Raw genomic sequence first — 27,010 nt, forward strand, 5'->3', positions numbered from 1 at the left:
TTTTGGCCCGTCTTTCCCATGATAAGAGCTGTGAGTAAGTGTGACGAGGCTCAATAAGGTTGTAAACCTTCGTGCGAGAATTACGAGTGCTCAATAAGGGGCACATGCAAGGTATGTAAAATAATAATAATTTTTTTACGTAGTCATATGAGAATATTTTAAGGTTGAGATGCTGTATGAAAAATAATCAAAATTAGAGATTTTTTTAGAATTTATCGTAATATCTATTAGAGATTTAATATTCTTTTGTCTCTTAAATTCTAATAAACATTTTTTTTTGGCATTCTTTATTAAGCTCTGATTAATCTTTATAATCTTATCAATAAGATCGAAGAATGTTAACATCGTAGTTTTTTAAAGTATATTTATTTTATATTTGCATTGATTGTTTTTCTTATCCTATAGTTATCCTTCTCTTTCTTCACAACAAATATATTTTTTCTTTTAGCTTTCATCAAGTTTCGATGCATCACAAATCAGAGTTAAAAGATTTGAAGAGGAATCATCCAATCTGATTTGGTCGATAATAATTTTCCGAATTAGTTGGAAGTTAATATTCCGACACTAACTACAATTATGCCTTACAGACATATGATCTAAAACTAAAGTTGTTGGCGAGTACATCTGTCCACAAGGCCAATTTTGTAATATTAAGTAAGTCGAAGGGTCATTTGCATCATCAAGAAACCCGGAGCCCAAATATTGCCCCCCCAAGTCGCCCCACTTGAATCCACGGGCTCAGCTGTGTCTCCTTCTTCCACCAAACGGCATTCGCGATTCGATCACAGCCACAGACTCCTCGGGACCACCGTTTTAACCACTTCCAAGGGCCCTCATCTTTTGATGACCCGTTTGCTGTTCGATGAAATATAGCGTATCCCTTAGCGTTGGCGACGCCCGGCAAATGAGCCTTTGGGCCCTCGTGATCTCTCTTCCTCTCGATGCCATCAAAAAGATCGGGCGGTGTGGTTCCCCGTTACGCCCTTCGTTTCCCTTCTGGATCTCGTTGTATTTAGGTATTTGAGCGGGGGAGATAGCGGAAAACCTAGAGGAGGAGGAAGGACAGAGAGCTGCGAACTCCTGTTTCGTTGTGGTCCAACGGGCCGAAATGGCGCAGAAGCTTCAGCAGCAGCTGAAGGAGGTGGGATCGAAGCTCGAGAACCCTCCTGCGTCCAAGGACGCTCTGATCAAGCTACTTAAGGTCGGTGGTTCATCTCGATTCTTGGATTCTTTTCTTCCGGTGTCGTTCTTGTTTGAGATCGTGCTTTCTAGGGTTTTGGAGTCATGCGGTCACACTATGTAAGAACTAGGGTTTAATGGGACATGGAATTCTACGGAAAAACGGATTCTTGTCATGTTTGGCGTGCTTGAATCAATAAGTTTGCATCTTTAAGTGCAAGGGTTTTTAGTTGTAGTGAAAAAAAAAAGGGTTCTTTTACTGCCCTGTTTTGCTTCCGTTGAAACGTACACCTTTTCCTTTTTGTACAAAATAGGAACCGAACTTAGAGCCTACACCTTCTGAAGAAGGTCACCGGAGTATTTCTATGGTTTAAGAATTATGGAGCTGACTTTTCAATTTCGTGATTCAAGGGCAAAGATACTCCTAAGAAATCTCATCTAAGCCACTTTTTCTTTCTAAACTGCTGGTCCTCTCTGGTCCAGAACCTCAAAATTTGAAGCGAACCCCACCAGTACTTCCAATCAATCTCGTTTGGTTCTCCAAATAGTTTATCAATCAAGGTACTTAATGTTGGTAATTGACTCAAATTTTGGAAACTTTTCTTTGGGCCATTCTTGTTTGAGATTGTGGTTTCTATTGGATGGAGATTCATCATGATACACAATAAGTCGCAATGTGGCCCTCACACTACAAGCGTTTATTGCTTTGATGCCATATTTTTCAGGAAGTGAGCCTGAAAAGTTCTTGGATCGAACCCTCAAAAAAGACTTAGAAGTTGTTTTTGGGGTAAGTAATGGATTATCTCTAGCCCATACTCAATGTGGGTGAGATTATGGAGGATCACAATGTTTGCCTGCTAACTTATACAGTGACACACCATGTACCAGATACATGTATTAGGGCAAGTGCAGAGACATTAAAAAATAAATTATTGCAGAATTTAGTTATACTAAGAAATTTGAACTTCAAAAAGTAAAATGCTTTGGATACCTCTCCCATTCATTTTGGTGTTTCCCACCTTTAACCCACTTGATCCTCAAAACCTTTGCTTACAGGAACAAGGCTTTATATGTTAATCCTCCTCAGACTTCATATTGGTGGGAGTCTTTTGCATCAGTTTTTTTCACTATCTCATTGATGATCTTTAAGGTTTAATCAATGCTTCATAAGATGTAAAAAATATTAAATGTATATAATATTTTCTTTCATGGATATTATTCTTTTTATTGGTTTTAAGTTTTGAATATTCAAAATTATGTTAGACACAACTCGAACCTTGCACAAAACAGAACAAGTTGGATATAGGTTGGAAAAATATGTTATTTTTTCGTATGGATTGGGTTTAGCTTGATCATTTTTAGGTCAACCTAAAATGCATGTGGTTAAATTCTTGCCCGACCATGAAATGACTTCTTCAATGACAGAAATTAACTACTATTCAGGACTGCTTGCAGTTGCATGTGTTGAGTTGCATTAGTTTGTCAGAGAAGTCAGCATAAAAAAATCATCCCAACAAGAGGGCCTTGTGCAACTGATATGTAGTGGATTTTGGGCAAATTTATGACCTTGAGAGCTTAAATTATTTCTTTATTATCGTGAAGCAGTCTGCTTTGCAACCTTGATCAATGGGAGAAAACAGGGACTCCTGACCTTTATGATCTTCATTGTTGAAGTGTAACTTTCCTTGCAGGGTTCACTTGTTTATTGTTGGTATACCTTTGAGCATTTAACTTTTATTTTTCTCTTTTTGTTGTATCGGTCACTATCTTAATATTGAATATCACATGTTCACAGCCTGCAGTATCAAAGTTTCTGTGCAATTATCACTTTTTTATTAAATGGGCAAAAGAAATAAAGTCTTTTTATTTGGTATAAATGAGTTGATCATAGAATTGTTTTACATCCTGTTGCCACTGCAATAATAGAAGTGGAGATTCTGGTGTCCTTTAACATTTTCTGTAACTTATTTTTTTTTGGATGTCTAGCAAGCTGCAAACTGTCTGTCTGAGATAGATCAGTCACCAGTGCCTTCAGTCTTAGACTCGATGCAGTCTTGTCTTAACGCAATTGCCAAGAAAGAATTGCTGACACATCAAGATCGGGATGTCAAAGTTCTCGTAGCAACCTGTGTTTGTGAGATCACCAGAATAACTGCGCCACAAGCTCCTTACAGTGATGATGTTCTGAGGGTTAGTATTTTCCTCTGTAGAGAAAATTGCATTGAAGCTTTAAAAGAAACAAGGATCTAGTGTGTGGATGAATTTTTTTTCGTCTGATTGTAATCTGTTCTTGCAGGACATATTTCATTTGATTGTTGGCACCTTTGCTGGGTTAGGTGATATTAACAGTCCTTCATTTGGGAGAAGAGCTGTTATCCTGGAGACTCTTGCTAAATACAGGTCCTGTGTTGTGATGTTGGATCTTGAATGTAATGATCTGATACATGAAATGTTCAGAACATTTGTTTCAGTTGTCAGGTGAGTACTTCTTTAAGTTTGCAAACATGGTTTTCCTGGCAATTAGATCAAGTCTGTGTTTGTGGGGTCTAACTTTCTGGTTGATAGATTAAAAAAATGTAAGGTCTAACTTTCTGTTATTTTTAAGTTTTATTTGGATATAGATATTATTTAAATTTATGCTGGTTTATAAAGCAATTTTAAGTTTCATATGTCAGAAAGATACAACTCTAGAAAGAAGATACATATGCTGATCCTATGGAAGTTCTGCCTTTTCTAGCAGCATATTAGGAATTTATCACCAAAGGATCTCATTAAACTTCTTTTTTGAAGACCATAGGAAACTATGTTTCAATTATAAAAGTTGGGTAGCACGGCAACTTCCAAACTTTCATATAGGTTGGCAATAGTGTACAAAATCAAATTAAAACATCAAGATTCATGCATTGTGAGACAAAATGGTGAGATTTGCTCCAGTTTTGACTGTGCAAAATATTTTTATGTGTGGTCATAGCAAGGCCTATAATCTTGGTTTGGTTCCAATCGTTGTTGGACCAGTGCAGACTGGTGTAGGTAATTGGTATGGGCAGTACTCGGTATGAGTCATCATCACCAAACCAAGAGAGAATGAGAGAAAAAGAGGAGGAGAAGAATAGAAGGTGCAAAAGGGCTGGTGACAGGAGGAGAATATGTAGGAGGAGGTAGAGGATGAGAAAGAGGAGAAGTGGAGGAGGAGGTGGTGGTGGTGGCGCTGGAGGAGGATGCAAACTAGGTGCTGAGGATGTGAAGACACTTATGAGGAGGCAACGACGATATTATAGCATGGTGGAGTAGACCGTGATGGTGGCAATATGGTAGTAAAGAGGAGGGGGGAGAGAGCTGCATGAAAGAGAGAAGAAAGGGAGAGAGAGAGAGAGAGAGAGAGAGAGAGAGAGAGAGAGTAAAAAAAAGAAAAAAAAAAGAGGGCTTCCAAAGCGTTCCAAATAAATGACATGGGTATTGGACGACAAACTTACTGCCTGGTACATCCATTTGTAACTAGTGAAGCCAAGCAGTATGCAAATAAGGTAAGCATACCAGGCATTAAGCCATGTTTGAACTCAAGCCATGTGAAAACTGGCAGTCCTGTTCGTGGTCGGAGATCCCTACTGATTGGTATGACTTTTTTTTTTTTTTTTAACTTTGGGCTATAGTGCTTCATCCATTTTCTGTTGCAGGTTCTCTCTTAAGACAACCTAGATCTATTCAGGTTAAAGAAAATTTTGATATTCTAATCACCTGGTCGTTGTTGCATGATAGAGAAAACTTTGAGATTTTTCAGTATTTTATGTGTTATAGTTGTTAGTATGAACTGTAATAATTATATTTTGAATGCTTATATTTGTATGTATGGATTGTTGGATCAGATTATCTATGGATGAATTGGATTGGTCTTTTATTATTTAATAAACAGACTAAGCCTTTGTACTGTGGAATTTACTTGAGTCATGATGACTTATGTGCAGTGATGATCATCCCCAGAACATTCTTACGTCAATGCAAACCATCATGATGCTCATTTTAGATGAGAGTGAGGATATACAGGAAAATCTTATAACCACCATACTCTCAGCTTTGGGCCATAAAAGAAATGTGAGCCTATTCTACTTGATTTTTCCTTTTGTTTCTGATATGTGATACCCTTTACATCTTCTTTAAAGATTGGTTTGTAATTTGTGGTACTAGGTGTGTTCTATGGCTGCACGGAGGCTTGCTATGAATGTTATAGAACATTGTGCAGGAAAACTTGAACCATATATAAAGCAGCTTCTTGTGTCTTCATTGTCAGGCGATAACAGTTATTTGAATTGTTCTGTTGATCATCATGAAGTCATCTTTGATATATATCAGTGTGCACCCGAAATTCTTACGGGGATAATTCCTTATATAACGGGCGAGTTGTTGGTATGTTTCCATAATCTTGACGAACATGTTTGCTAATTATCCCCATAATTATCTTTTCTTTTGAGAAATGTCACTTTTATGTAACATTTGTTAATTAATATCATAATGTGAGTATTCTCTAATCTTCGCACTAGTATGCTATTTGCGGGCTTCTGTTGACTTTATCAGACTCATATAACTTCTATTCATGCTGTTTATTATGAGAACAAGTTTTGGTGCTATTAGTAAGATTAGTCTTTATGATGACTAAAGTTTGAGTCACAAGAATAAATTTTCTATTTGCAGGGATTGGATTGCGTGCATTGATTCTCCCAGATTTTAGTGGTGTTAGCCTCTTGCATCAGACTGCCTTTGTTTCTGTTCCATACTACTTATTCTGACTACTGAGTTTTTCTCACATTCACTTATTGAGTTCTCAAGCTTCTGTCTGGTGTTTGATGTACTAAACTTTCTCTTACCTTTTTGCATGTGCATGTGTTGGACCATCGTCTAGATTCTTTCTGTTGCTACCAAACAAGGTCTGAAAGACAGGATTTAGGTCCTAAATTGGCGATGAACCTTTTGATCAGTTGAGTTCAATAAAATTCACCTGAACCCATCAGAACAATCCACATTTTGATGGAATTGATGTAGTATTTTAATGGTACTTGAATGATCCCCATCTTGATGCATGTTAGCCCATGTGAAGGAGAACATGTTGTTGCTTTGATGCCTGTTAAAGGAACACTGAAGTAACCTATTTGTCCAATAACTTATCTGGAATAGGTTTTCATGTTATGACTTGAGATGTTCAAACCTGTATTATTGATAACATTCTAATCAGAGCATATATATTGATCCAACTCTCCATGATCAAGGTGCCACACATATCATATAAGAATTTTGTACTAGTATTAGTGCTTTGCAACTATTAGGAAGCTTGATCAAATCTACAGATCTTTCTTTCAATTTTGGTATATTACCACAGTTGGCTTATTTTTGCTGGGAGAATGTGTAGATGATGATAAAACTTTTTTCACAACTACCAGAGATTATATTTGTACATTCAATATACAGAAATCTTCATTTTTTTTTTTTGAATAAAAAGCAACTCGATAAAGCTTTAACTTCTCAAAACAAGATTGATGGTCGAAGGCCAGCTACATCACAAAAAAAATGGAGAAGCACTCTTTCTCCCAAAATTTGCTGCCTTGTCAGCTACCCAATTGCAGTCCCTGGGAAAGTATTCAAAGCTGTGAACATTAAGCTTACAGGAAAGGGAAGCAATTTCTCTAAGAAAACTCTGAAGATATCAGGGAACCAGAGCAGTTCCCTGGACAAAATTAAGCAGATCCTGTGAATCCATGCAAATGAGAAGATTGGTAAGGAAGAGAACCTCTGCCTTCCATAAGCTAGAAACCAAGGCTATGGTTTCTGCCATTAGAGAATTATCAGCTGCACATGGACCGCCTCCACATCCTACTGGTGTCCTGTCCTTACGCCACATATCTGTACCCCCCCTGCAAAGAAGGTAAAAAAGAACCATCAGTTTCTATAATGAAAGAGTAGGGCTGCTGGACTGAGGCTGGTTCCTGTCTTGGAGTCGGGGGCCATCCTTAGGCTGCTGCCTCAAGGCAAAGTAATTGTGAGCATACAACCAGACCTTATGAACCAGGGAGCTAGGTCTAGTCCAGTGGTTGCGAAACTTGGCATTATTCTGGTTGCTCCATAGGAACCAAAAACCATTCGCAATAACCGCAGAAACCCATTCACCAAACTCCTTGTCAAAAGCGTGGCTCTCATTGAGCCAGTCCCCTTGCAGCGAGGAATTCATGAACCTAAAAGAAATCCCAAGCTGCTGTTGAAGCCCCATAACTCCACAGAAAAATGGCATTTCAGGAATGTGTTTCATAGAATCCAAATAGAGATGGCAGCAATGATATTCATCTACTTGACAATTAAGAATACCAGAGATCCAATGTGAAGTAGGGAGACGAAGCCAAGAAAACTTCCACAGAAACAATTTAATCCTGGGAGCAACCTTCAAGAAATCTTTAAATTAATCATGTATAAAGGAGACTACATGTTCATCATGGTACATAGAGGGACTAGCCTATCCTTCTGAGATTTGTTCATTTTTTTTATGAATAAATTACGTGCATCCATGTCTTTAATATTTGGGTTGGCTACATGGATCTTTTCCCATCATTGAGCTATGTGATAAAGCAATATCCTTATGCTTTGGTAAACAAATGCCTAACAAGGAAATGCATTATGTTAGGGCATAAAGTTAATCTGCACGTTTGCCAAAGATTTAATTTAGCATGACAGTTTTTACAGTGTGACAGTCCAAATTGATTTCATCTTTCCATCTTTCCATCTTTATTTATTGTTTTAATATTGTTAAATTGGTCGCTATGTTCAAATCTTATTTCTTTCTCCTTTTGTGCCAAGAGAATTGAGTTTGTGTGGTCTTTATTTTGTTTTTCTTTGTTAATCATATCCTTTGAAGATTGTCACCCTTGCTTTATTGTTTATGAAGTTATTTTGCTCGCTTTTGAAGGATCAAACTTATGACTGAAAACAGAAAAGTTTGGTGCATATATTTTGTGGAAAAATATGTTATTTGCACAATTTTATTATGTGCTGAGAGCCTTAGATTATATATCAATTCCATCATCTGATTTCAACTTACTATTGTTATATCTGACTTCAGAGCTCTCTTAGAGATCTTAGATGTATTGTTTATTAGTGTTTAATTCTTGAACTTTGACATTCTGTAGACAGACAAGTTGGATATTCGGCTTAAAGCAGTTCAACTACTTGGTGACCTATTTTCTTTACCCGAAGTGCCTATCTCTGAAGCTTTTCACTCGGTCTTCCTAGAGTTCTTAAAGAGATTGACTGACAGATTAGTGGAAGTCCGCTTATCAGTGATTGAACACTTGAAGAATTGCCTAATCTCCAACCCTTCCCGACCTGAAGCTGCTCAGATTATAGGTATGATGCCACTTGCCAACATCTTTTGATAATATAATTTAGTATTTTTTGGAACGCGTGATGATATGTATTACGATGTTCATCTTCCAGAGGCACTTTCTGATCGAGTGTTGGACTATGATGAAAATGTTCGCAAAAGAGTTGTTGCTGCAGTTTATGATGTAGCTTGCCATTCATTAAAAGCCATTCCACCTGAGACTGCTAGTCTAGTGGCAGAGCGTGTCCGAGACAAATCTGTCTGTCTTCCTGCTCCTGTTACATCTGTCTGCTCATTTACTTTTTAATTGATTTACTGACCTGTAATTTCTTTCTTAAATTTATTAGTTGACTGTTAAGAAATATACCTTGGAGAGGCTAGTTGATCTGCATCGACTCTATTGCTTGAAGAGCTCAGATGGTTCAACAAACATTGATGATTGTAAGTGGATACCTGGGAAATTATTGAGATGTTTATATGACCGCGATTTTAGGTAAGGAAAGTGGGAACTTATTCAAAGTATTAATGGTTTTCACTGAAATAAGTGACATTTAACTTGCATAGTTTTTATTTTTATTTTCTCTTGTATATTAATCAGCAATTGCTTAATCATACTTTGCATGCATGTTCTATAGGTAAATTTTGTAACACTGACATGGATACTAAAACTGCAATTATGATGATTTCATAACCATCAAACCTTCATGAACAACAAAAAATCAGCAATTTGTGGCACTCTAGATATTTCCCTCCTCTTTTCTGACTCTCCGAAGTGTACTCTAGGTTTCCTCTTTTCCGGATCATGCCTATGGGTATAGCATCTTGATTTTGACATCAAGAGACTACATAAGTGCAAGTTTTTATTATTATTATTTTGAAGTACAACTTTTCAACTGTAGTAACATCAGCGTTTAGGTCCTGCTATTGCTTATGTATATTCTCAGAACAATACAATATGTTTTATACTGCAGAATTTTGTCTTCTCGTGTATGCAAGTTCAATGAATTCCAGATGCATCTTTGTGCCCCAAGTATTACTTACTATTTAACCATTTGAGCTTTCAGTAATTGCTAAAATCACTTCATTGGGAGGATAATTTTCTGCTTTTGGCTTCAGTGAATTGGACTGGTTTGTTTTAATGTGATGTTCAATGTCTCGAAATTGCTTGGATTGGTCTGATGCATTCATTTTTGTTGTCTTAAAAATGGGAAACTTTGTTGCATATCAAGATGATTCTGCTTCCAAACATTTTGGTAGGCTAACTTTGACTCCAAAATGTTCTGATAAAATATGCAAGTCTTAAAAATGGGAAACCTTGTTGCATATCAAGATGATTCTGCTTCCAAACATTTTGGTAGGCTAACTTGACTCCAAAATGTTCTGATAAAATATGCAAGTCTTAGGTGTTTGTTTTAGTTATTTTTGTTGGATCAATTTTTACAGATTAAGAAAATCACAATTTTGGTTGAGAATTTCTCATGTTCTTCGGGCTTTGCAACTTCTTCAATCAAGAACTTTTGATATCATCAAAAGTATGCTGATTGGTAGACATAATAAGATTCTAAAAAATTACCTTAAAGAGGTCCTTAAATAACAAAGATGTGATATATTAATGGTTTCTGTGAATGGAAATAGTTATACTTTAAAGAAGTTTTTTGGTTATTCTTATTTATGCTTCAATATCAGCTATCTGCATTTGATTAAATTAAAAAAATCATAAATTGATATTTGATTAAGATATCGTTTTGTTAGTCACAATTTTACCAGCCGCTTGTTTTGTGGTGAACTTGTTATTGTAGTTAACAAATCCAACACAATCTACTAAGAGTAAGATGCTTCAGCAACTATCTTGTTAGGTGATCACCAAGAAAAAAACTTGTTTGACTTAAATTAAACAAAAATTTCATAGTCTTTAAATTAGTTCAAAATTTGAATTTTTTTATAGGTTGTCACTTGATTCCTAGTTTTTCTGGTGTTGGTGTAACTCATATTGTTGCAGCTAAGTATGAGCCTTGGTTTAATGACAAGGTTGCTTGTTTGCAATATGCATGATTAGGCTTCACCCTTCATATGATTGCACCTAACCAACAAATTTGGCACCAAAATTACAAAGCTCAAAGGTTGTCGGATTATTATTTTATTATTATATTTTCTTCCATGGACATTTGTAGCATTTTAATGATCAATTTACCCCTCAAACGATATGTTTTGTTCACTTGCAAGAAAATATATGTGACTGACCTGAAAGATTCACCATTATTTTAGTCTTTGATGATATATTTGGAGGTATATAATTATTCATCTACAACAGAGGTTAAAAAGTGATTGATACTTTTCTCTTGAGCTTTTAAGGTTCGTGGAAAACACTGCCTTGACTTGCTGATATGGAATGTAACTATTTGTAGAAAGAGTGGCATATCAATTTTCACATATTCATTCTTTTGCTTTCTTATCGGGTTGATTGCATGTGCATTTGAGGGTCTGGGATTAGTGTTTTTTTATTATGCAATGGACAATGCCTTGGTCTTGAGAGAGATTGTAAGGTTTTACACAACATTTTGCAGGTCAGAGGTGATTGAACTTATCCTTTGTGGATCTTTGTTCCCTCCTGAATTCTCTGTCAAAGATAGGGTGAAACATTGGGTTACAATTTTCTCAGTATTTGATAAATTTGAGGTTAAAGCTCTTGAGCAGATTCTTGCACAAAAACAAAGGTTTGCAGAAGGCTCAATATTGTAGCTACAGGATCTTCTCTCTATTCAGATAGGAGTATCTAGTTTGTGATAGACTGTCCACGGATTTTCAGGTGATTTCCTCTTCGATTGCAGGTTACAGCAAGAAATGCAAAAGTATCTGTCTCTTAGACAGGCATACCAGGTTTGCATATAGTGGATATTAAGAGTAGTATTTTCTTGATTTCATGATTCTATTGTGAATCAATCTTGCTAAAATGCAGGAAGATGCCACTGAAATCCATAAAAGAACTTTTGGCTGCTTCAAGAGCATGTCTCGCTTGTTCAATGATCCTGTGAAGGCTGAGGAGAATTTTCAGTTTCTCAATCAACTAAAAGATGCCAACATTTGGAAAATGTTGACAACACTACTTGATCCATCCACTAGTCTACACCAAGCATGGTCATGTCGGGTAGTTATCATTCAAATTACTTACTTCATTCAAATACATACTTCTTTCGCTGTAAGCTTTGAAAAAGTTATAATATTGTTGGATACTCCACAATGCCGAAATAATTAGAAGCTAGAATTTGTTGCATATTTTAACTCAATTAACTACCCTGAAATCGTTGTGCAGCATTTCATTTTCAAGTCAGCCAAGTCTGACAATTAATTTTAGGGGAAACTAATTTAAGTGTTTAATTATTTATGCAGGAAGACTTGCTTAGGATCCTTGGGGAGAAGCATCCACTTTTTGATTTTATGGTAACACTTTCTTTGAAGTGCTCATACTTACTCTTCAACAAAGATTACGTCAAGGAGATACTATCAGAAGCTGATGCCCGACAATCTGTTGGAGATGTGAAACTTATTTCTTCGTGCATGAACCTACTTACGGTACAATATACTTTAACATTCTATATATTTCAGGTTCAAATGTTATGGGTTATATAAATAGTTGAATTGGAGTATTGATTTATTTGAAGCTTATGCAACAAGGACATCCACAATTCCACATCTATGAAGATGAATGCTAAATATCCTTATGTTAGCTTTATCTTTTTGATGGTATTTAGATTCACAAAATTAAGTGGTTATTTGAAGTTGGGTTGCTGAGGAAAATGTCCCTTTCTGGCTTATTACCTTAATCCAATTAATGATGCTTAAAATTATTTTAATTCTTTTATGTTAGAACTTTGGCTTATTTTTAGATTAGACTCTCCTTTGTACCTTTTGGTCTTACTGTAACTATGTTATGTTTAGAGAAAAAAAAAGAAAATCGTGTCTCTTTCTGAAAAATAATTTTTTTGTAACAAAATTATGTTGGGCTTCAGACTTTGTAGATCTTTGATTTTCAAATTATAAATTTGAATATTTTAGGTTATTGCAAGCTACTCTCCATTGCTTTTGTCTGGGTGTGAAGAAGATCTTGTTTGTCTTCTGAAAGGGGACAATGAATTAATTAAAGAAGGTATTGCTCATGTTTTGGCAAAGGCTGGTGGGACCATTCGTGAACAACTGATGTTGACATCAAGGTAAAAGTGGTTATCTATATGTTACCAAATTTACAATATTACCTGTGGCCTTTTTCCTTTTTTTTGGATTTTACCACTTTAACTATTTGACTACTTGGAAGCTGCATTTTTATTTCCATTTTTTTGTTATTTATCCTACTGCAGCTCAATTGAACTACTTTTAGAAAGGCTTTGTCTAGAGGGTACCAGGAAGCAGGCTAAATATGCTGTACAGGCCATTGCAGCAATAACTAAAGATGATGGTCTCAAATCACTCTCTGTTCTATACAAGGTTGCATTGGTTTACTTCATGGAAACTTCTTTTGTGATGGCAGCTAAACTGAATGAACTTTCTGATTGACTTCTCAGAGGCTTGTGGATACGCTGGAGGATAAAACACACCTGCCAGCCATCTTGCAGTCTCTCGGATGTATAGCACAGACTGCTCTGCCAATTTTTGAAACTCGAGAGGATGAAATTATAGAGTTTATAATGAGTAAAATCTTGCACGACAGTAATGTATGGCTTTCTGATCCAAATAAATTTTGCATTGTCCTCTTTGCCATAGTTTCAAATATTGGTCAATAAAGTACGTATCGACTGCTTATCACCAGTCTGACCATGCACCATCATTGGACCATATGGTCTGGCATGGTTGATATTTTATTTTACTTTTTCTTTTTGGTGATACTGGGTAATATGGGTCAGTGTACCACCTGGTGTACTAGTACCACACCGGTCAGGTAGATTAATGAAACCGGTATGGGATAAGTTGTAAAAACTTGCTCCATGCTTTATAATTTCTGGATGATGTAAAAGTTGTTTGTCTAATGTTTCTGTTTTATTGCTGAAGGCTGATGAAATTTCTTTAGATAGTACTGAATGGAGTGAAAGGTCTGAACTTTGTTTTATAAAGGTTAGTAAAGAAGATTCAATAATGTGTATTAAAGCACTAACATTAATTTATTAGTGAAAATCTGTTTTTTTTTTTTCATTTTATTGTTGTTCATTATCCTTTTGTGCGTGTCATGCAGATTTTTGGCATTAAAACATTAGTTAAGAGCTATTTACCTGCCAAAGATGCCCATTTGAGACCAGGAATTGAAAACCTTATGGAAATTCTTAAAAACATACTCTCTTATGGGGAGATTGCTCAGGGTATTAGATCAAGGTATTGAATAAACCTTCTGAATATTTATTATATTTAGGCTATTTTGAGTACTTCCAAAAAATTATCTGCTAAAAAATAATACTTCTGGCAGTGATGTAGATAAGGCTCATATGAGGCTTGCTTCAGCAAAAGCTGTTCTTCGCTTATCAAGACATTGGGACCACAAGATACCTGCTAATGTTTTTTATTCGACTTTAAGAATTTCACAGGTAGGTTATCAGTTATGGCAAACCAACATGCTTTTTCTACAAAAGAAAAGTATATACAAGCAATTATATCTTTGAAAATTTTGCAGGTAGATTATCAGTTATAGTAGACACCAACATGTGTTTTCTTTAATATATATATGCATATGTGTATGTTCATATGCAATTAGGTCTTCTCAGTGCATTATTTTCTTTACTGATATTTACTTTTCAACATTGATTATTTAGGATGCTTATCCTCAATCTAGGAAATTGTTCCTAAACAAAGTACATCAGTATATCAAGGAACGACTATTAGATGCGAAGTATGCTTGTGCCTTTTTACTTAACATTAATGATTGCCACTACCCAGAGTACGAAGAGGTAAAGCTTTTGTTTCTTCTTGTGTGATAGATCAGTTTGTCAATGTTCAATACTATAAAGTCATTGTTCTTTAAAATAAGACCCTTGCATCTTCCATTGTACCAGTGTAAACAATGTCTTCTTGAACTCATGCAAATATGCCAGCAAGTTAAGATACGTCAACTTTCTGCCCAATCTGACATGAATTCGGCAACAACATATCCAGAATATATTCTTGCATATGTGGTGCATGTCCTTGCACATGACCCTTCATGTCCAAATGTTGATGAGTGCATGGATGTTCAGGCATATGAGACCACCTACTGGTATGTAATTTTCTTTTAAATTTGGACTAATCATCCTTGATTATATTTCACACATTAAGAACTTTCATATTTGAGTATATTTGCTTTTAGGGCTGTAATTGCAGTTTATTTTTCTTCAATATATGCTCATATAAGGTCATTGCACTATCTTATTGAACATTTGCATATTTGGACCTTGTTTTTCAAAGTGAAAAGTTTCCTCCATGCGAACATGTCATCACACCATGCTGTAGATTTTGAACCTGTAAAAAATGACTGGTTAGTTCAATTTTAAGACGAACTGGTTGTTCTTGTTGTGGAGATCTCTTGATGTGATTGTCATTTTCAATTTTAAGACAGCTTCTGAAGGAAATTATTTCTATCTAGTGATCCATTGTGCATGAGGAAACAATGGATGCCCATTTTTTTTTCTTGATCTAGCTGGCTGTCTATGTAGCATTAGGAAACAATGTCTTCTTGATCTATTTCTCTTAATGCTGCAACATTTTTTTCTTGCATCTAGCTGGCTGTCTATGTGTGAAAATTTAAGAGAAATAGAGATGACAGTGTTTATATATCGATTTTGATGAGAATTCAGGCATTATATTCTCTTGTAAGATTGCAAGGTTATGATTAAGAAACTATTTTTTTTGGATATGCTAATCTTTTCGTAGCTTCCAGGCGGTTGAGTTTGTTTCTTTCCTTGCTGTTGCATGCTGATGAAGGTTGCCAATCTGATGCATTTGTAAATCGTAGAAAGGATAGCTATAATGCAATCCTTTCTATCCTCCAAAGTATTAAGAACTCCGAAGATGTTGATGGAGTAAAATCAAATGTAAGTAATTAGTCGAGCCACTTATTCCCAGAACTTACATTGTCGAACAATTTTGTGATACAACTTCGTATTATTGTCGTGTAATGCTGTTCTTTTAATTATTCAACTGAATTTTGCATTTGGTGGGAAATGTGCAGACTATACATGCTATATGCGATCTTGGGCTATTGATTACAAAAAGATTAGTGTCTGATGTCACAGAGGTTTCAGGGTTTGATGCAGTTCCATTGCCATGTAAGCTGTACAAACCTGTTGACAAAAGCATGGATGAAGACATCATGGTCAGTATTTCCTAGTTAAACATTTTCCAATCTTTCCCAAGAAAACTGCATGCGGAAAGGTTACTTTTCTGGATTTTGGTGATTCTTCATATGATTTATTTAGCTGCTATTTCTTATTCTGATTTCCTGGTTGACTGAGCTGACTTCAATGCAGTGATAATGTTCAAGGCATTCATCCTGTAAGAACAGGAAACAAAAATATTAGTTGATGTGTACTGAACTATTCTAGGGAAAAAAACAATCACTAACTGGAACAAAGATCATATGAAGTCAAATCCATGCTATAGGCAGTGTAATAGTGAGGGGTGATGGCCACCGGAAAACTTATTTTATTTTACTTAATGGATTATGTAACTGTTTCAATAATGTTAAGCAAGGTTTTTATTACTGGCATACCAGTTGGCGCAAATCTATATTTACTTGTAGCCATCTGGAACACGGGCTAGACATTTTCACCCAATCTATTTCCATACTGGTGTACAACCCAATACATGTATCATGCCAAGTGTACTGTCCAGTGCTCTCATCATACCGGTACAATTTCATCCCAATATGTTTCCTTTCCACACAGTCAGGCCTAGCTTTTAAATATTGCAATATTGTCATAGAGTGATTATTTGGACTTGGGTGCCATGGTATCGGCAAATCGACAGAGAATTCAATGCTCCACCTCATCCCTGAGCTCCTCCCTCTCATAATCAAGCAAATGATCTCTGCGTCCTTTGTACTCAAATATGGTTAGCAATTAAGAGCAAAATGAAAGCTGCTACTGCTGGTGTTAGTAGTGGTACTAGGCTAGAAATAGCGTAGTATACGGCTAATGCTGCTGTTGTAGTACTGTCCTTTAGTACTAAAGATATTTATATGTAGGAGCATAGCTACTCCTGCCGCTGCAACAGTAGTATGCGACAATCACTATGCTCGTAAATTACTATATATAGGAGCAAAGCTCCTATTGCGGTAGTAATATAGTATGTTGTCAAAAGACAATCACTCAGGGACTCGGGTGTGGCTAGGTCAGGCCCAAATGCCTCAAAGGCATCCTGGTGAGGTGCCTTGACTTGATGAGCACCCCAACGAGGGCTCTGGACCTCCCAGACACTCGCCTAGGCCAAGTTGTCAGGCTTCTGCAGTTACTGGTATAACTCCACTGCCTGTCCACTATTGCCAATGTCAATATGCCTTTGCTGTGTATCTTCTCTCATCTTCACTTTCTTTTCCTCTTCTCTTCCCTTTTTCCTCTTTCCTCCCATGCCTGTGTTCGCTTCCTCCTATCACTCTCCTCTTCTTGATCACTTGTTCCCTTTTCGTCCTCCTAATAATCACCTTGTTCTGCTCAGATGAGCTCATAGGTGAGTGCCTAGCGCCTCAGAGTATACATCTCAGTTGCTGATGTTTGACATGGATGCCATCTGAGAGAGTATTCATGGCATTTCATGAGTGATTGATTTGAGTATATGCCATTTATTTGTGTTTCAAAACATCAATGTTGCATTTTCTACCTTTTTTTTCAATTTAACGAAGTGTTTTTTTTTTTTTCCAAATGGTGACTTGTGTTAATTGATGGCCATATGCGATCGCCATGCTTTCATCCTTTATAAGTGGTAGGCAAGGCAAAACAAGTAGAATCAACTAATTGATAACAGGTTGCTGATTCTTCTCTCTGTATGTCTGGTGGAGGATCTTCTAAAAGGAAGTGTTAATGTTACTGCAGCCACTATGTAGTAAACATCTGGAGCATTTCAAGTCATATTTCAAATTAAATTTATCCCATCAGAAACTGGTAGACAATTCAAACATTTATAATAAGATAGAAATCAAGGTACAAGTTATCAATAGGTTGGGTGGTGTTTTATTAGTGTCAATTTTTTATTTTTTATCATTTAAGATATTCGCTACATCATAATATTATATTGAACTGGTCTTGATATTCCAAGTAATAGCATGTCCGTCTTGTTTTCTATGTTATTGCTATTTCGGAGAAATTACTGCAAGTCCTTTAGATACTATGACAAATGGCTTTTCTATAAGCTGTTGTGGTCACCAAATTGATGCTCTTGCAACTTGCATAATTACATTCATTATTAGTCTGTTGCGCCATCTGTGATGTACTTTTGGTTTGAAAAACACAGTGAGTTCTCTCTATATGAGAATAGGGACTCCAAATTCAATTAGGCAGTTTAAACTCATAAAGTAGGCATAGCCTGGCCTTGTCAACTTGATCTTTACGGTGATCCAAGTTCTCCATATAATTGTAGCATGGTATGCTCTAAAACAGGTTAGCAGGCCAGTGTTTGATCGCTAGATCTACTTGTCTGTCATCTGAACTAATAATTAAAAATGATATTTCGAGGAGTATTTGATGTACTTATTATAAGCCTTTAATCTTTCAATCCTATGTGTTAACAAGATTCTATCTGTAAGGAATTTGAATATTATTCATATTGGATAGAATTTAATCAAGATAGTACATATCAATCTGGTTTCTCATTAATATACTTGTCATTCAATATCACAAAGAAAATTGCTTGTTAGTACGAGTGTTTTTGTTGTAGTTATTGTTGTTGTACGTTTGATTGTAATTTAAAAAACTATAAATGTCTTTCTCATGTGTTCTCTGTTGTAGAAGAAAGATCCTTTTGGGCATGCCTATGTTATAAAATGGGTGAACCCCCGTCAATGCTAGGGATGGTTAATGCATAGCCTTACAAGTAGAGTGGTTGTTTTTGTGATAGGTCACAAAGGATCAACCTTACCATTGTATCGAGGCTCGCCTCTAGGCAAACCTATGGTATATTATACCTTAGTACTTGCTTCTTGAACAGTTAATTCTGATTGAGCAATGTTTGATTATTTATTTCAGTTACCACATGACAGAATTATCTCCTTGTTGTGTTTATCACCCAACTCATATGAACAACAAAAATTTTATTGACTTCATCACTAAAACTAGGACCGGTTTTGAATAGTTATGTGATTTGTAGTTAAAACTTACATTATGGATCTAACTAATGTCCTTTGAGGTGTACCTGCAGATACTTCATGTTAAAAAATAAAAACTTACATTTTTGTCTAATTTATGCCCTCCAGATTGTACCTACAGATACTTCCTAACTGGAATTTACTTTGTTGCTTTATTATTTTCTATCCCCCTCATTATCATTGAAATCAAAACCAGAATAGGGACAAATTTGGAGTATGAAGATTACATGCAAGTTCCTATATGACATGATTTTCCTTGGTTAACTGTGTTTTGTCTCATTTTAGGATGATGACAAGAAGACATGGTTGAGTAGTGATAGTGCCTTGGCGCATTTTGAAGCTCTTAAACTTGAAAGAAAATCAAAGGTTTGAATGTTACACATTTTAGAAAACTAGTCCATATATATCTTCCATTAAATTAATATGGCTTTTGCATTGCTGTTTTGTTCCTGACTTCACCAATTTCTCTCTATGTGGAATTATAGGGTGATTCAGGTGCTGCAAAGGATGGAATGGTTTTGGAAGAGAATGACGAGAATGACAATGAAGTTCCTCTCGGAAAGATAATGGAAATTCTTAGATCTCAAGGAGCCAGGAAGAAGAAGAAAAAGAAACCAGTTAAAAAGGATAACTTTCCTTCTGATTTGGAAAATATTGAAAATGAGTTTGACGTCTTGGGAGTGGTGAGAGAAATAAATTTGGACAATCTGGAACGAGAACAAATAATGGAAACTGGCAAATTGGTAACAGATTCTGGATGCAGAAGTGGGAAGATGACTGATAAAAGTAATGATGAAAAAGAGACAGTTTTTCCAAAAAGAAAACATGATGGAACTAGCACTGAGGTGGTGGTGGCTACTCCAAAACGCAAAAGGTCAAATTCCATGCATAGATCCAATTCAGCAAAGGGTCAAAAAGAAAACAGAAAGATTTCTTTGGTGGAACGATCATTTGCCAAGGATGAGACAGCACATTCTTTGGTGGAACGAAGTTTATATGAGGACATGGCTGAAACTACTACTTCGGACTTGTTAGTCTCTTGCTCACCAGGCATCTCATTCAAAAGAGTTAAGAAAGTTACTGACAGGTTGCATGTTGAAAAGGCCATGAACAGTACATCAGAGGTACAACCTTTTGTCTTTGCAAGTATATTAAATTAGTGCTGGATTATATTTTTGTTGTTATGGCATACATTGCAGAAATTGTCCTTACCAGAAGACAACAAAAAGAAAGATGATCGATCCAAAAGTTTATCTAGTTCAACTAAAAAGCGTAAAAGAAGAAGCATTGCTGTTTTGGAAAAGGTATGCCAACTTAGTTTATTAGTTATCAATCGGGTTTTGTGGTAGTTGCTACATTATTTTTTTCTTTTAATCATTCTTTTTACTGCTTATTGGGGATCCCATTGTTATCTCTGTAGTACTTCTTCCTTCAACCTCAATTATTCTTTGGTTAAGATGGCATATTATAGTTACAAATTAATAGTAAAATTTTCATCAAGGAACTATTAGGATGATATACTATACTTGAATGGTACTAGTTGATAACACTTGCCCTATACATGTTTGAAAACACCTGATAGATATTGAAACTGAACCACGTGTCCCACTTATTCAAAAAATACTTTATAAGTTGAAATTGATATTTTTGGTCTTGTATTATATGTAATTATTGAAATTATTTAATAATCTGTTAGCTTTTAAAATGTAAAAGGGATCATATTGTTGAATGACTACATTTATTTTATTATGTCTCGAAGACTGCTACACCTAAGGAACCTGGACATTCGGGTTTCATGTTCTCCCCGAAAGGGTATGAATATGTATCAGTCCGCTAGTTAGCTGATACAGGGACCAGCCTATTTTGGAAGGACATTGAAATATTGCTTGATATCGAATGGTATGAGAATGTATCAGTTGTTACAAATGAAACTCGTCCTATATCAGTCGATACGGGTTGGTGTCGATGAGAATTTGATCAATACCGACCCAAATTAGGTCTAGTTTGACTCAAATGACTGATACTGACCCAAATCGGGTCTAATTTGTCCCCAGTGGTCAAATTGACCGTTGGAGCCTCTTTTGTGGCTTTAAATCCCTTACCTCCCATTCATTCTTACTCTTTTTCTCACTCTTTCTCACATTCTTGCTTGTGATTAAAGTTAATTAAGATTCCTAATCAGCTGATTCAAGAACAACAGAAGCAATTTCCTTCTATGGAGGCAACTGAAGCAGCTAGGCCTGTTCAGTAGAGTTGTTCCTCAATGGATCTGAAAGAAAAAATTCAAAATTTCCTCTTATAACCTAGAAGTTCTATTCATTTTGTCTTAGAAACACTTTATTCTTATCTAAATATAATTTGTATACCAATAAATTAGGAAAAAAAATCCTAAAAAGAACTTTTGTATTTTCTGGACATTTTTTTGAAATACCAGTTTGTATCGGTTCATCCAAGGATCGATACCATCAGTTGGCACGGCATGACACCACCAGTCGGCACGACACGACTGTCCTTGCTGCAATCAATCATGTTTTATGCATTCATGTTATGTTGATATATTAGCAATATAGTTACTTATGGTAACACTGTAGCTATATACTTTAACTCTTAAGGGATGGAACTTTTTTGCTTTTTGAGGCTTTTTTTGTGACACCCATTTTCTAGATTTTCACATCCTTTGGTTTCAGTATATTGCCTAAAATTTGCATCCAGCTATGCCTTTCTTTCTCATTTGTCTTCTGTGTTGTCAGAAGATCTTAAATAAGTGCAAATTTGGTTATGTCCATCCCCATGCAACTTTATACTAAGCTTTATGAAATCCACTATAACCAGTGTTTAGTTGTCAGTCCTTGTTTCTTGCCAAATGGAAATAGCTTCAGGAGACAAATATTGGGAAGGCATTTGTGGTACAATTGGAAGTATGAGCATGAAATTTTTTAGGTTATTTGCTACATTAAGGTTAATGTGTCTGATCAGTATTAATTGCTATGTAGAATAGTTATAAGAATGAGACTGGAATAACCAGGAATCATCCCCTTGAACATCTGGTTTAATTATTAGATTGTGTCTATTGGTAAACCATAATGAATCGGCTTATCAGGTTGGTTTCTTGATGACCAACATGAACAAGCTGAATCAAACAAGAAGACCTTTGTTGGTGATTCGTGCAAAACGATTTAAATGCCCTTTATTATAATCTTTCTTATTACTTGTTCTTGGGGGTATTTAAGTTGATTAGTGATCGGATTTAGCAGTGAAGTTAACGGGCGCTCATCGAGGTGCCAGAGCGAGGTGAGGCATGACCCGAGTGCTCGATAAGGGGGCCATGCAGGCATCTTGACTTGGGTGCGGGCCAAGAGTGCACTGGGGCCCACGCCTACCTGATTCAAATCGGGTAGGAGCGAGCTAGATCATTGGATTTGGTTCGATCAAACTAGATCATTGAATCTTCACACATGTACCCTCGGTCCATGCACACGATGAGATGACTCGTGGAAACCTAATCGATGAACGGCGACTCTTCCTCTGCATCGACAAACGACAGTGGCAGCGGTACCAGCGTCTTCCTCTCCATCAATGAACTGTGACGATAGCAACCTCTTCCTCTAATGGGCTCGTCCTCACTATCTCTCCTCCATCGTCGCCCACTCCATCGTAGCCTGGCAATGCCTTCCCCACTTCTTTGCAGCTCTCTTCCCCTCCCTCTTCCGCCCACCTTCCCCATAGTGCCTCTCCCCCACTTCCCTTGTCTCTTCCTTTCCCCTCGTTGCCAGTGTCCCCTCTTCACCTTGTGGTAATCGTCTGCCCCCCTTCCTGTGTCGACAGCCTCCTCCTCGCATCAGCGTCTTCCCTTCTCCTCCCTACGACGGTGGCTTTCTCTATATCATCCTTTCACCCCTGCGGCCAGCATCATCTGCCCCTTTGCTTCACTGCCTCTTCTTTGACAACCTCCTCTCCCTCCAACATCTTCCCCTTCCAACCGAGAACCCACAACCACCCAACTTCCATACCTCCTCCCTCTCCTTTATGGATCCTTTATCCTTGCCTCCCTCTGAATTGACAGCAACCCCCTCACGATACCCAACAACCCCCTTTTCATCCTCCTATGTTAATTGTTTTATTAATATAGATTTGAACAATATAATTTGGTCCTTTAAATGAATACTGCATTATTTCTTTTATTTTAGGGATTATATCTATTAACCATGATATATATTTTTTACAAAAAATTAATATTTGGGAGCATCGAGCAAGCTCCTAGTGCCTTGGGCATTTTGGCACCTTGGTGCCATTTAGCACCTCTCTCCTTTGACTACAATAGGATTTAAGGAAAAAGGAATGCTCTCGTTGAGGAGTCTGAATGTCTTCCTACTGTCATCCATCTCCTGCATCTTCCATCATACTATGTGCCACCATTGGTCCCTTTGGTCACCCCTCTTTCTTCAACTGCACCTATCTATCGAATCGCTGCACTTGTACCTACTGCATTTCTCCTTTTGGCTGCTCATCTCTCCAATTGCCCCTCTCTCCTTGGTTCTTCTCTCTCCATCGAATTTAGTGTGTAAGATGTTTTACATATTCCACTAATTTAATGTTTTCAGTAAATAAAAATATAATATTATGTTTTAAAATATTTTATTATTAAATATGTGATTCAACTAGCTGACTCACTTGTCCAACAATGACTGACTCAAGGTTCGGCCAATTATTTGTCAGATCAGATCCCATAAATATGCTATGTGATATAATAACCATAAGAGTAATAAAAATTCTGTTGTATTAAATAACAGTTTAGTATTACATCTTGTCATGCCATTGATTCTCTTACAATTGTGCATAAAATTATAAGATTTAAAATATCAAGCTTGTAGGAAACAAGTAAAATACATGATTGCTGAGGCATAACCTCTTTAAAATAATATTTCATTAAATAAAGATGCAGCAAAAGGTACAACATCCATATGTTTCTCTGTGTTTTTGTAAGTTAGATTCCTGATCCTAATGAGTCATTGAAAGAATGGAGTCTTATTGCATCTATAAGACACCAAGACATGGATGGTTTTCCTTTATTCTTTTCTGTCAAGCCTACAATTATATGAACATGCATATAGCATGTATATCTCCTAAAGTTGTGCACGATACATTTTGTATGCTTTCTTCTGTTATCATTAACAATTTGTATGCTTTTTTCTGTTATTATTAACAAAATAATGAGAGTTTATTTTGACCAACTGTATATACCTGCAGTGTTCATCGCAGAGTAATCAGTTAAGTGATGCTGAGTTGGTTGGTTCAAGAATACGGGTTTGGTGGCCTTTGGATAAACGGTAAATACCATGTGAATTTTACATAGGTGCATCTATTAAAGCTTTCTATGTCTACTAGAGTGATACTGCCAAACATTTTTATTCAGTAGACAGTAGTAGAATGTGCTTTGTATAAATATACTGAAAGTTGTAGTACTTGCCTACTTGGAATAACTGATGCTGGCATTTTGCAGGTTCTATGAAGGTGTTGTACGTTCTTATGATTCAGGAAAGAAGAAGCATACGGTAAATACCAACTGAGGTTGTTGCTTTCATTACTGTAGATGTTCTTTTGGGTTCTTTGAAATGTCCCAAGGCTAAGGTCATATATTATCTTTAAACAACTATGTTTTCAAACTTGTGTTCTATATTTCAAAGAAAAAAGCTATTGCTAAAGATATAAATGTTCATCCTCGATCAATTCAAATCTCAGATTTATGGTGGTTTGAGGTTTTCTTTCCCTTCAAGTTCAATTGTATTTGGCATCTAATAGGTTGTTGTATTTACTTTCACCAAGTGTTACAAGACTGATCGAGACAGGTCAGGATCCTACATGCAGATGCTGACTCTGCAAAAGATTTTTTTTTTTCATGGCTGTGACATACATTAAAATTTTTATCAAGCCTATTTCATTGAGGACTGAGAATAAGGTTACCAGATTTTGTAAGGGGATATTGAATTGCCTGATTCATGGTCAATTATAGGCAATTACCAAAATAAGCTTTCTTGGATTCTTGTAAAAGGGGGTTGCACCTGCATGACAGCCTGTAGTCAGAACATTCAAATCTATTACAGATAATTTAGTCACAGGTGGGCTTCGATTTGCAAAAGTTGCATTTTTAATTGCAATGCAGGCCCAATTCAAAAGCAACTATACACAAGTTGTGTTTGTTGCATGGTTTGGAAAATTTTGTTAAGAATTTTTTTATCTATATGTTACTGTTAAAGGGGAACATACAATCCTTTAGAAGTTTCTTGAGCTAGAAGTTGTTGTCATACCATATTTTTTATCCCAGATTCTTGTTTATCTATTTGCTTATATGCATCCTTCCGTTGCTACCTCTTTCTAAAACCTTTATTGAATTGAATTGAATTAGAGCTTTGCTTTGTTTGACCTGTTCACTCATCTTATAGATACTCTACGAAGATGGAGATATGGAAGTGCTTCAATTAGGCAAAGAAAAATGGGAAATTGTCAGTAACACTGACACTCCTAGAAAGGTTGGTTCTTTGCACTTGTTTTTCTTTGCTGGGTCCTTTGTTAAATTCATGAATTGTCGAAGTATCTGGTACATTACTATTGGTTCTGTTATTTGCAGCAAGCAAAATCACAACATCCATTGGCTTTTAAAGATAAGTGAGTTCATCTACTCTTGTTGTATGTCTTAACTGTGTTTTAGCAAGAGAGTTGGATCACTTGGATGCTGATCTACACTGTGATGTGATGTTAATTATGAGCATTTTCCTCATTCATCTTTTGCATTTTTCTTTCATGCATGACATAAAAAGCTCAAGGCCACTTTTCTGACCCGAGAATGAACCGATCTAGTTTATTTAATGCCCCCTTTCTGTCGAAGAAGCTATGTAGTTTCTTTGATATCCTTTTTATTAAAAAATGGCACATAAGTGTGATATTTACTTCATAGACCTCCTATTTTGACTGTCGAATTCTTCAATCCATGGATGATGTTTCAGGTCACTTGACTTTGTAAATTACAGAAGTGACCATTCTGATTCTGGACAAAGTAAGGAGACGAAGAAAAAGTAAGTAGATTTCCCTTTTGTTTTGTCCTTTTGCCTGTCAAACAACCAATTTATTGGATTGAGCAATTGACAGGTCTTCGTCATTCAAAGCTAAAAAAAGAGGTACTTCGAAAAAAGATGCTGGGGAAAACAGCAAAATAGTGTTAGAGAGTAAAATCAGCGCAGACTCTAGTCTGGACAGTAGGGGCGACTCTGATCTATCAGATATCCACCCCCGCTCTGAATTCAATGATGTCAAATCAGGTACATCCATGCAACATTTTAGTTATCCATTTGTTTGGTAGGTATCCATCCTTGCCACCTACAAATATCTTTCTGCCACCTGTGAATCTCTTTTTCAGTTGGTTGTCATTACTTGCCTTTTTCTTTAGATAAAATCACACAGAAGAAAGTCTCACCAGCCTCAGAAGTTGGGAAGCAAACAAAAACGAAATTGAATGAGTTAGCCAAATCATCAAAGGAAGAATCACGAGATTTTTCCAGTTCAGCTGGGAGGGAAGACTCGGATGATGAGCCTATTGTATGTTCTTCAGCCCTCTATTTATATTTCAAAAATCTAGAGCGTCACTAATTGTTCTGCCAAAACAAATAAATGGTGCAGAGTACATGGAAGCTACGAGCAGGGAAGTCTGCCTGAATCTTCAAACTCCAACCTGATCTTCGACACTCACCTCAAGATTTCATGGTCATGATGGCTTTGATGAAATCACCCAAAAGATAGTGATACTACAATGTGGATACAAAGATGAAAGCTTTCTGTAAGATAACATATGGCCCAAGGTTGGTGCAAAGTTTATCCCCCCTGGGAAAGTTCCATCGCTACAGTGTTTCTTTGCATAAACAATCAAACTTCCTGTGGGCAATTTCGTCTTCCATCGACTAATTAGTTGTGGGGTGTAGGTTATGGATTCACAATCCATTTTGTTTCTTCTTGTGTAGCCAGCATCATTATCTTGTATGCAAACAACTGACAGACCAGATAATCTGAATGGAACTGAATAGTTAGAACGTTGTTGATTCATTTTGGTGGCTTCTTCTGTTGACTGATGCATTCAGTTAAGAGGCATTTTGGTGGCTTCTTCTGTTGACTGATGC

At 36.4% G+C, this 27,010-nt stretch overlaps 1 protein-coding gene across 1 annotated transcript; it reads left to right on the forward strand.

The window, feature by feature from the left end:
* Positions 1–862: 862 nt before the first annotated feature.
* On the forward strand, positions 863–26,936 carry LOC135633170 (sister chromatid cohesion protein PDS5 homolog A-like). The gene is made up of 33 exons (XM_065142338.1): positions 863–1,201; positions 3,166–3,369; positions 3,476–3,657; positions 5,142–5,268; positions 5,362–5,580; positions 8,343–8,559; positions 8,650–8,795; positions 8,884–9,029; positions 11,101–11,250; positions 11,365–11,413; positions 11,493–11,681; positions 11,924–12,106; positions 12,590–12,744; positions 12,889–13,015; positions 13,093–13,242; positions 13,577–13,639; positions 13,758–13,894; positions 13,986–14,103; positions 14,329–14,463; positions 14,569–14,768; positions 15,429–15,582; positions 15,720–15,863; positions 19,131–19,211; positions 19,331–19,969; positions 20,045–20,149; positions 24,093–24,172; positions 24,346–24,397; positions 25,286–25,372; positions 25,471–25,508; positions 25,847–25,915; positions 25,989–26,158; positions 26,287–26,435; positions 26,517–26,936. The coding sequence occupies exons 1-33, from the start codon at positions 1,109–1,111 to the stop codon at positions 26,550–26,552; spliced, it is 4,794 nt and encodes a 1,597-aa protein (XP_064998410.1). The 5' UTR covers positions 863–1,108; the 3' UTR covers positions 26,553–26,936.
* The last annotated feature ends 74 nt before the right edge of the window (positions 26,937–27,010 follow it).

Source organism: Musa acuminata, chromosome BXJ3-3 (genome assembly GCF_036884655.1).
Source record: "Musa acuminata AAA Group cultivar baxijiao chromosome BXJ3-3, Cavendish_Baxijiao_AAA, whole genome shotgun sequence".
NCBI classification, from domain to species: domain Eukaryota; kingdom Viridiplantae; phylum Streptophyta; class Magnoliopsida; order Zingiberales; family Musaceae; genus Musa; species Musa acuminata.

Excerpts from the sequence above, each read along its gene's own strand:
- LOC135633170 (XM_065142338.1), top strand. The coding sequence starts at position 1,109 with ATGGCGCAGAAGCTTCAGCAGCAGCTGAAGGAGGTGGGATCGAAGCTC. Across the intron at positions 13,895-13,985 it reads GCTCAGGGTATTAGATCAAG|TGATGTAGATAAGGCTCATA; the intron begins GTATTGAATAAA and ends TACTTCTGGCAG. Across the intron at positions 19,212-19,330 it reads AACTTGAAAGAAAATCAAAG|GGTGATTCAGGTGCTGCAAA; the intron begins GTTTGAATGTTA and ends GTGGAATTATAG.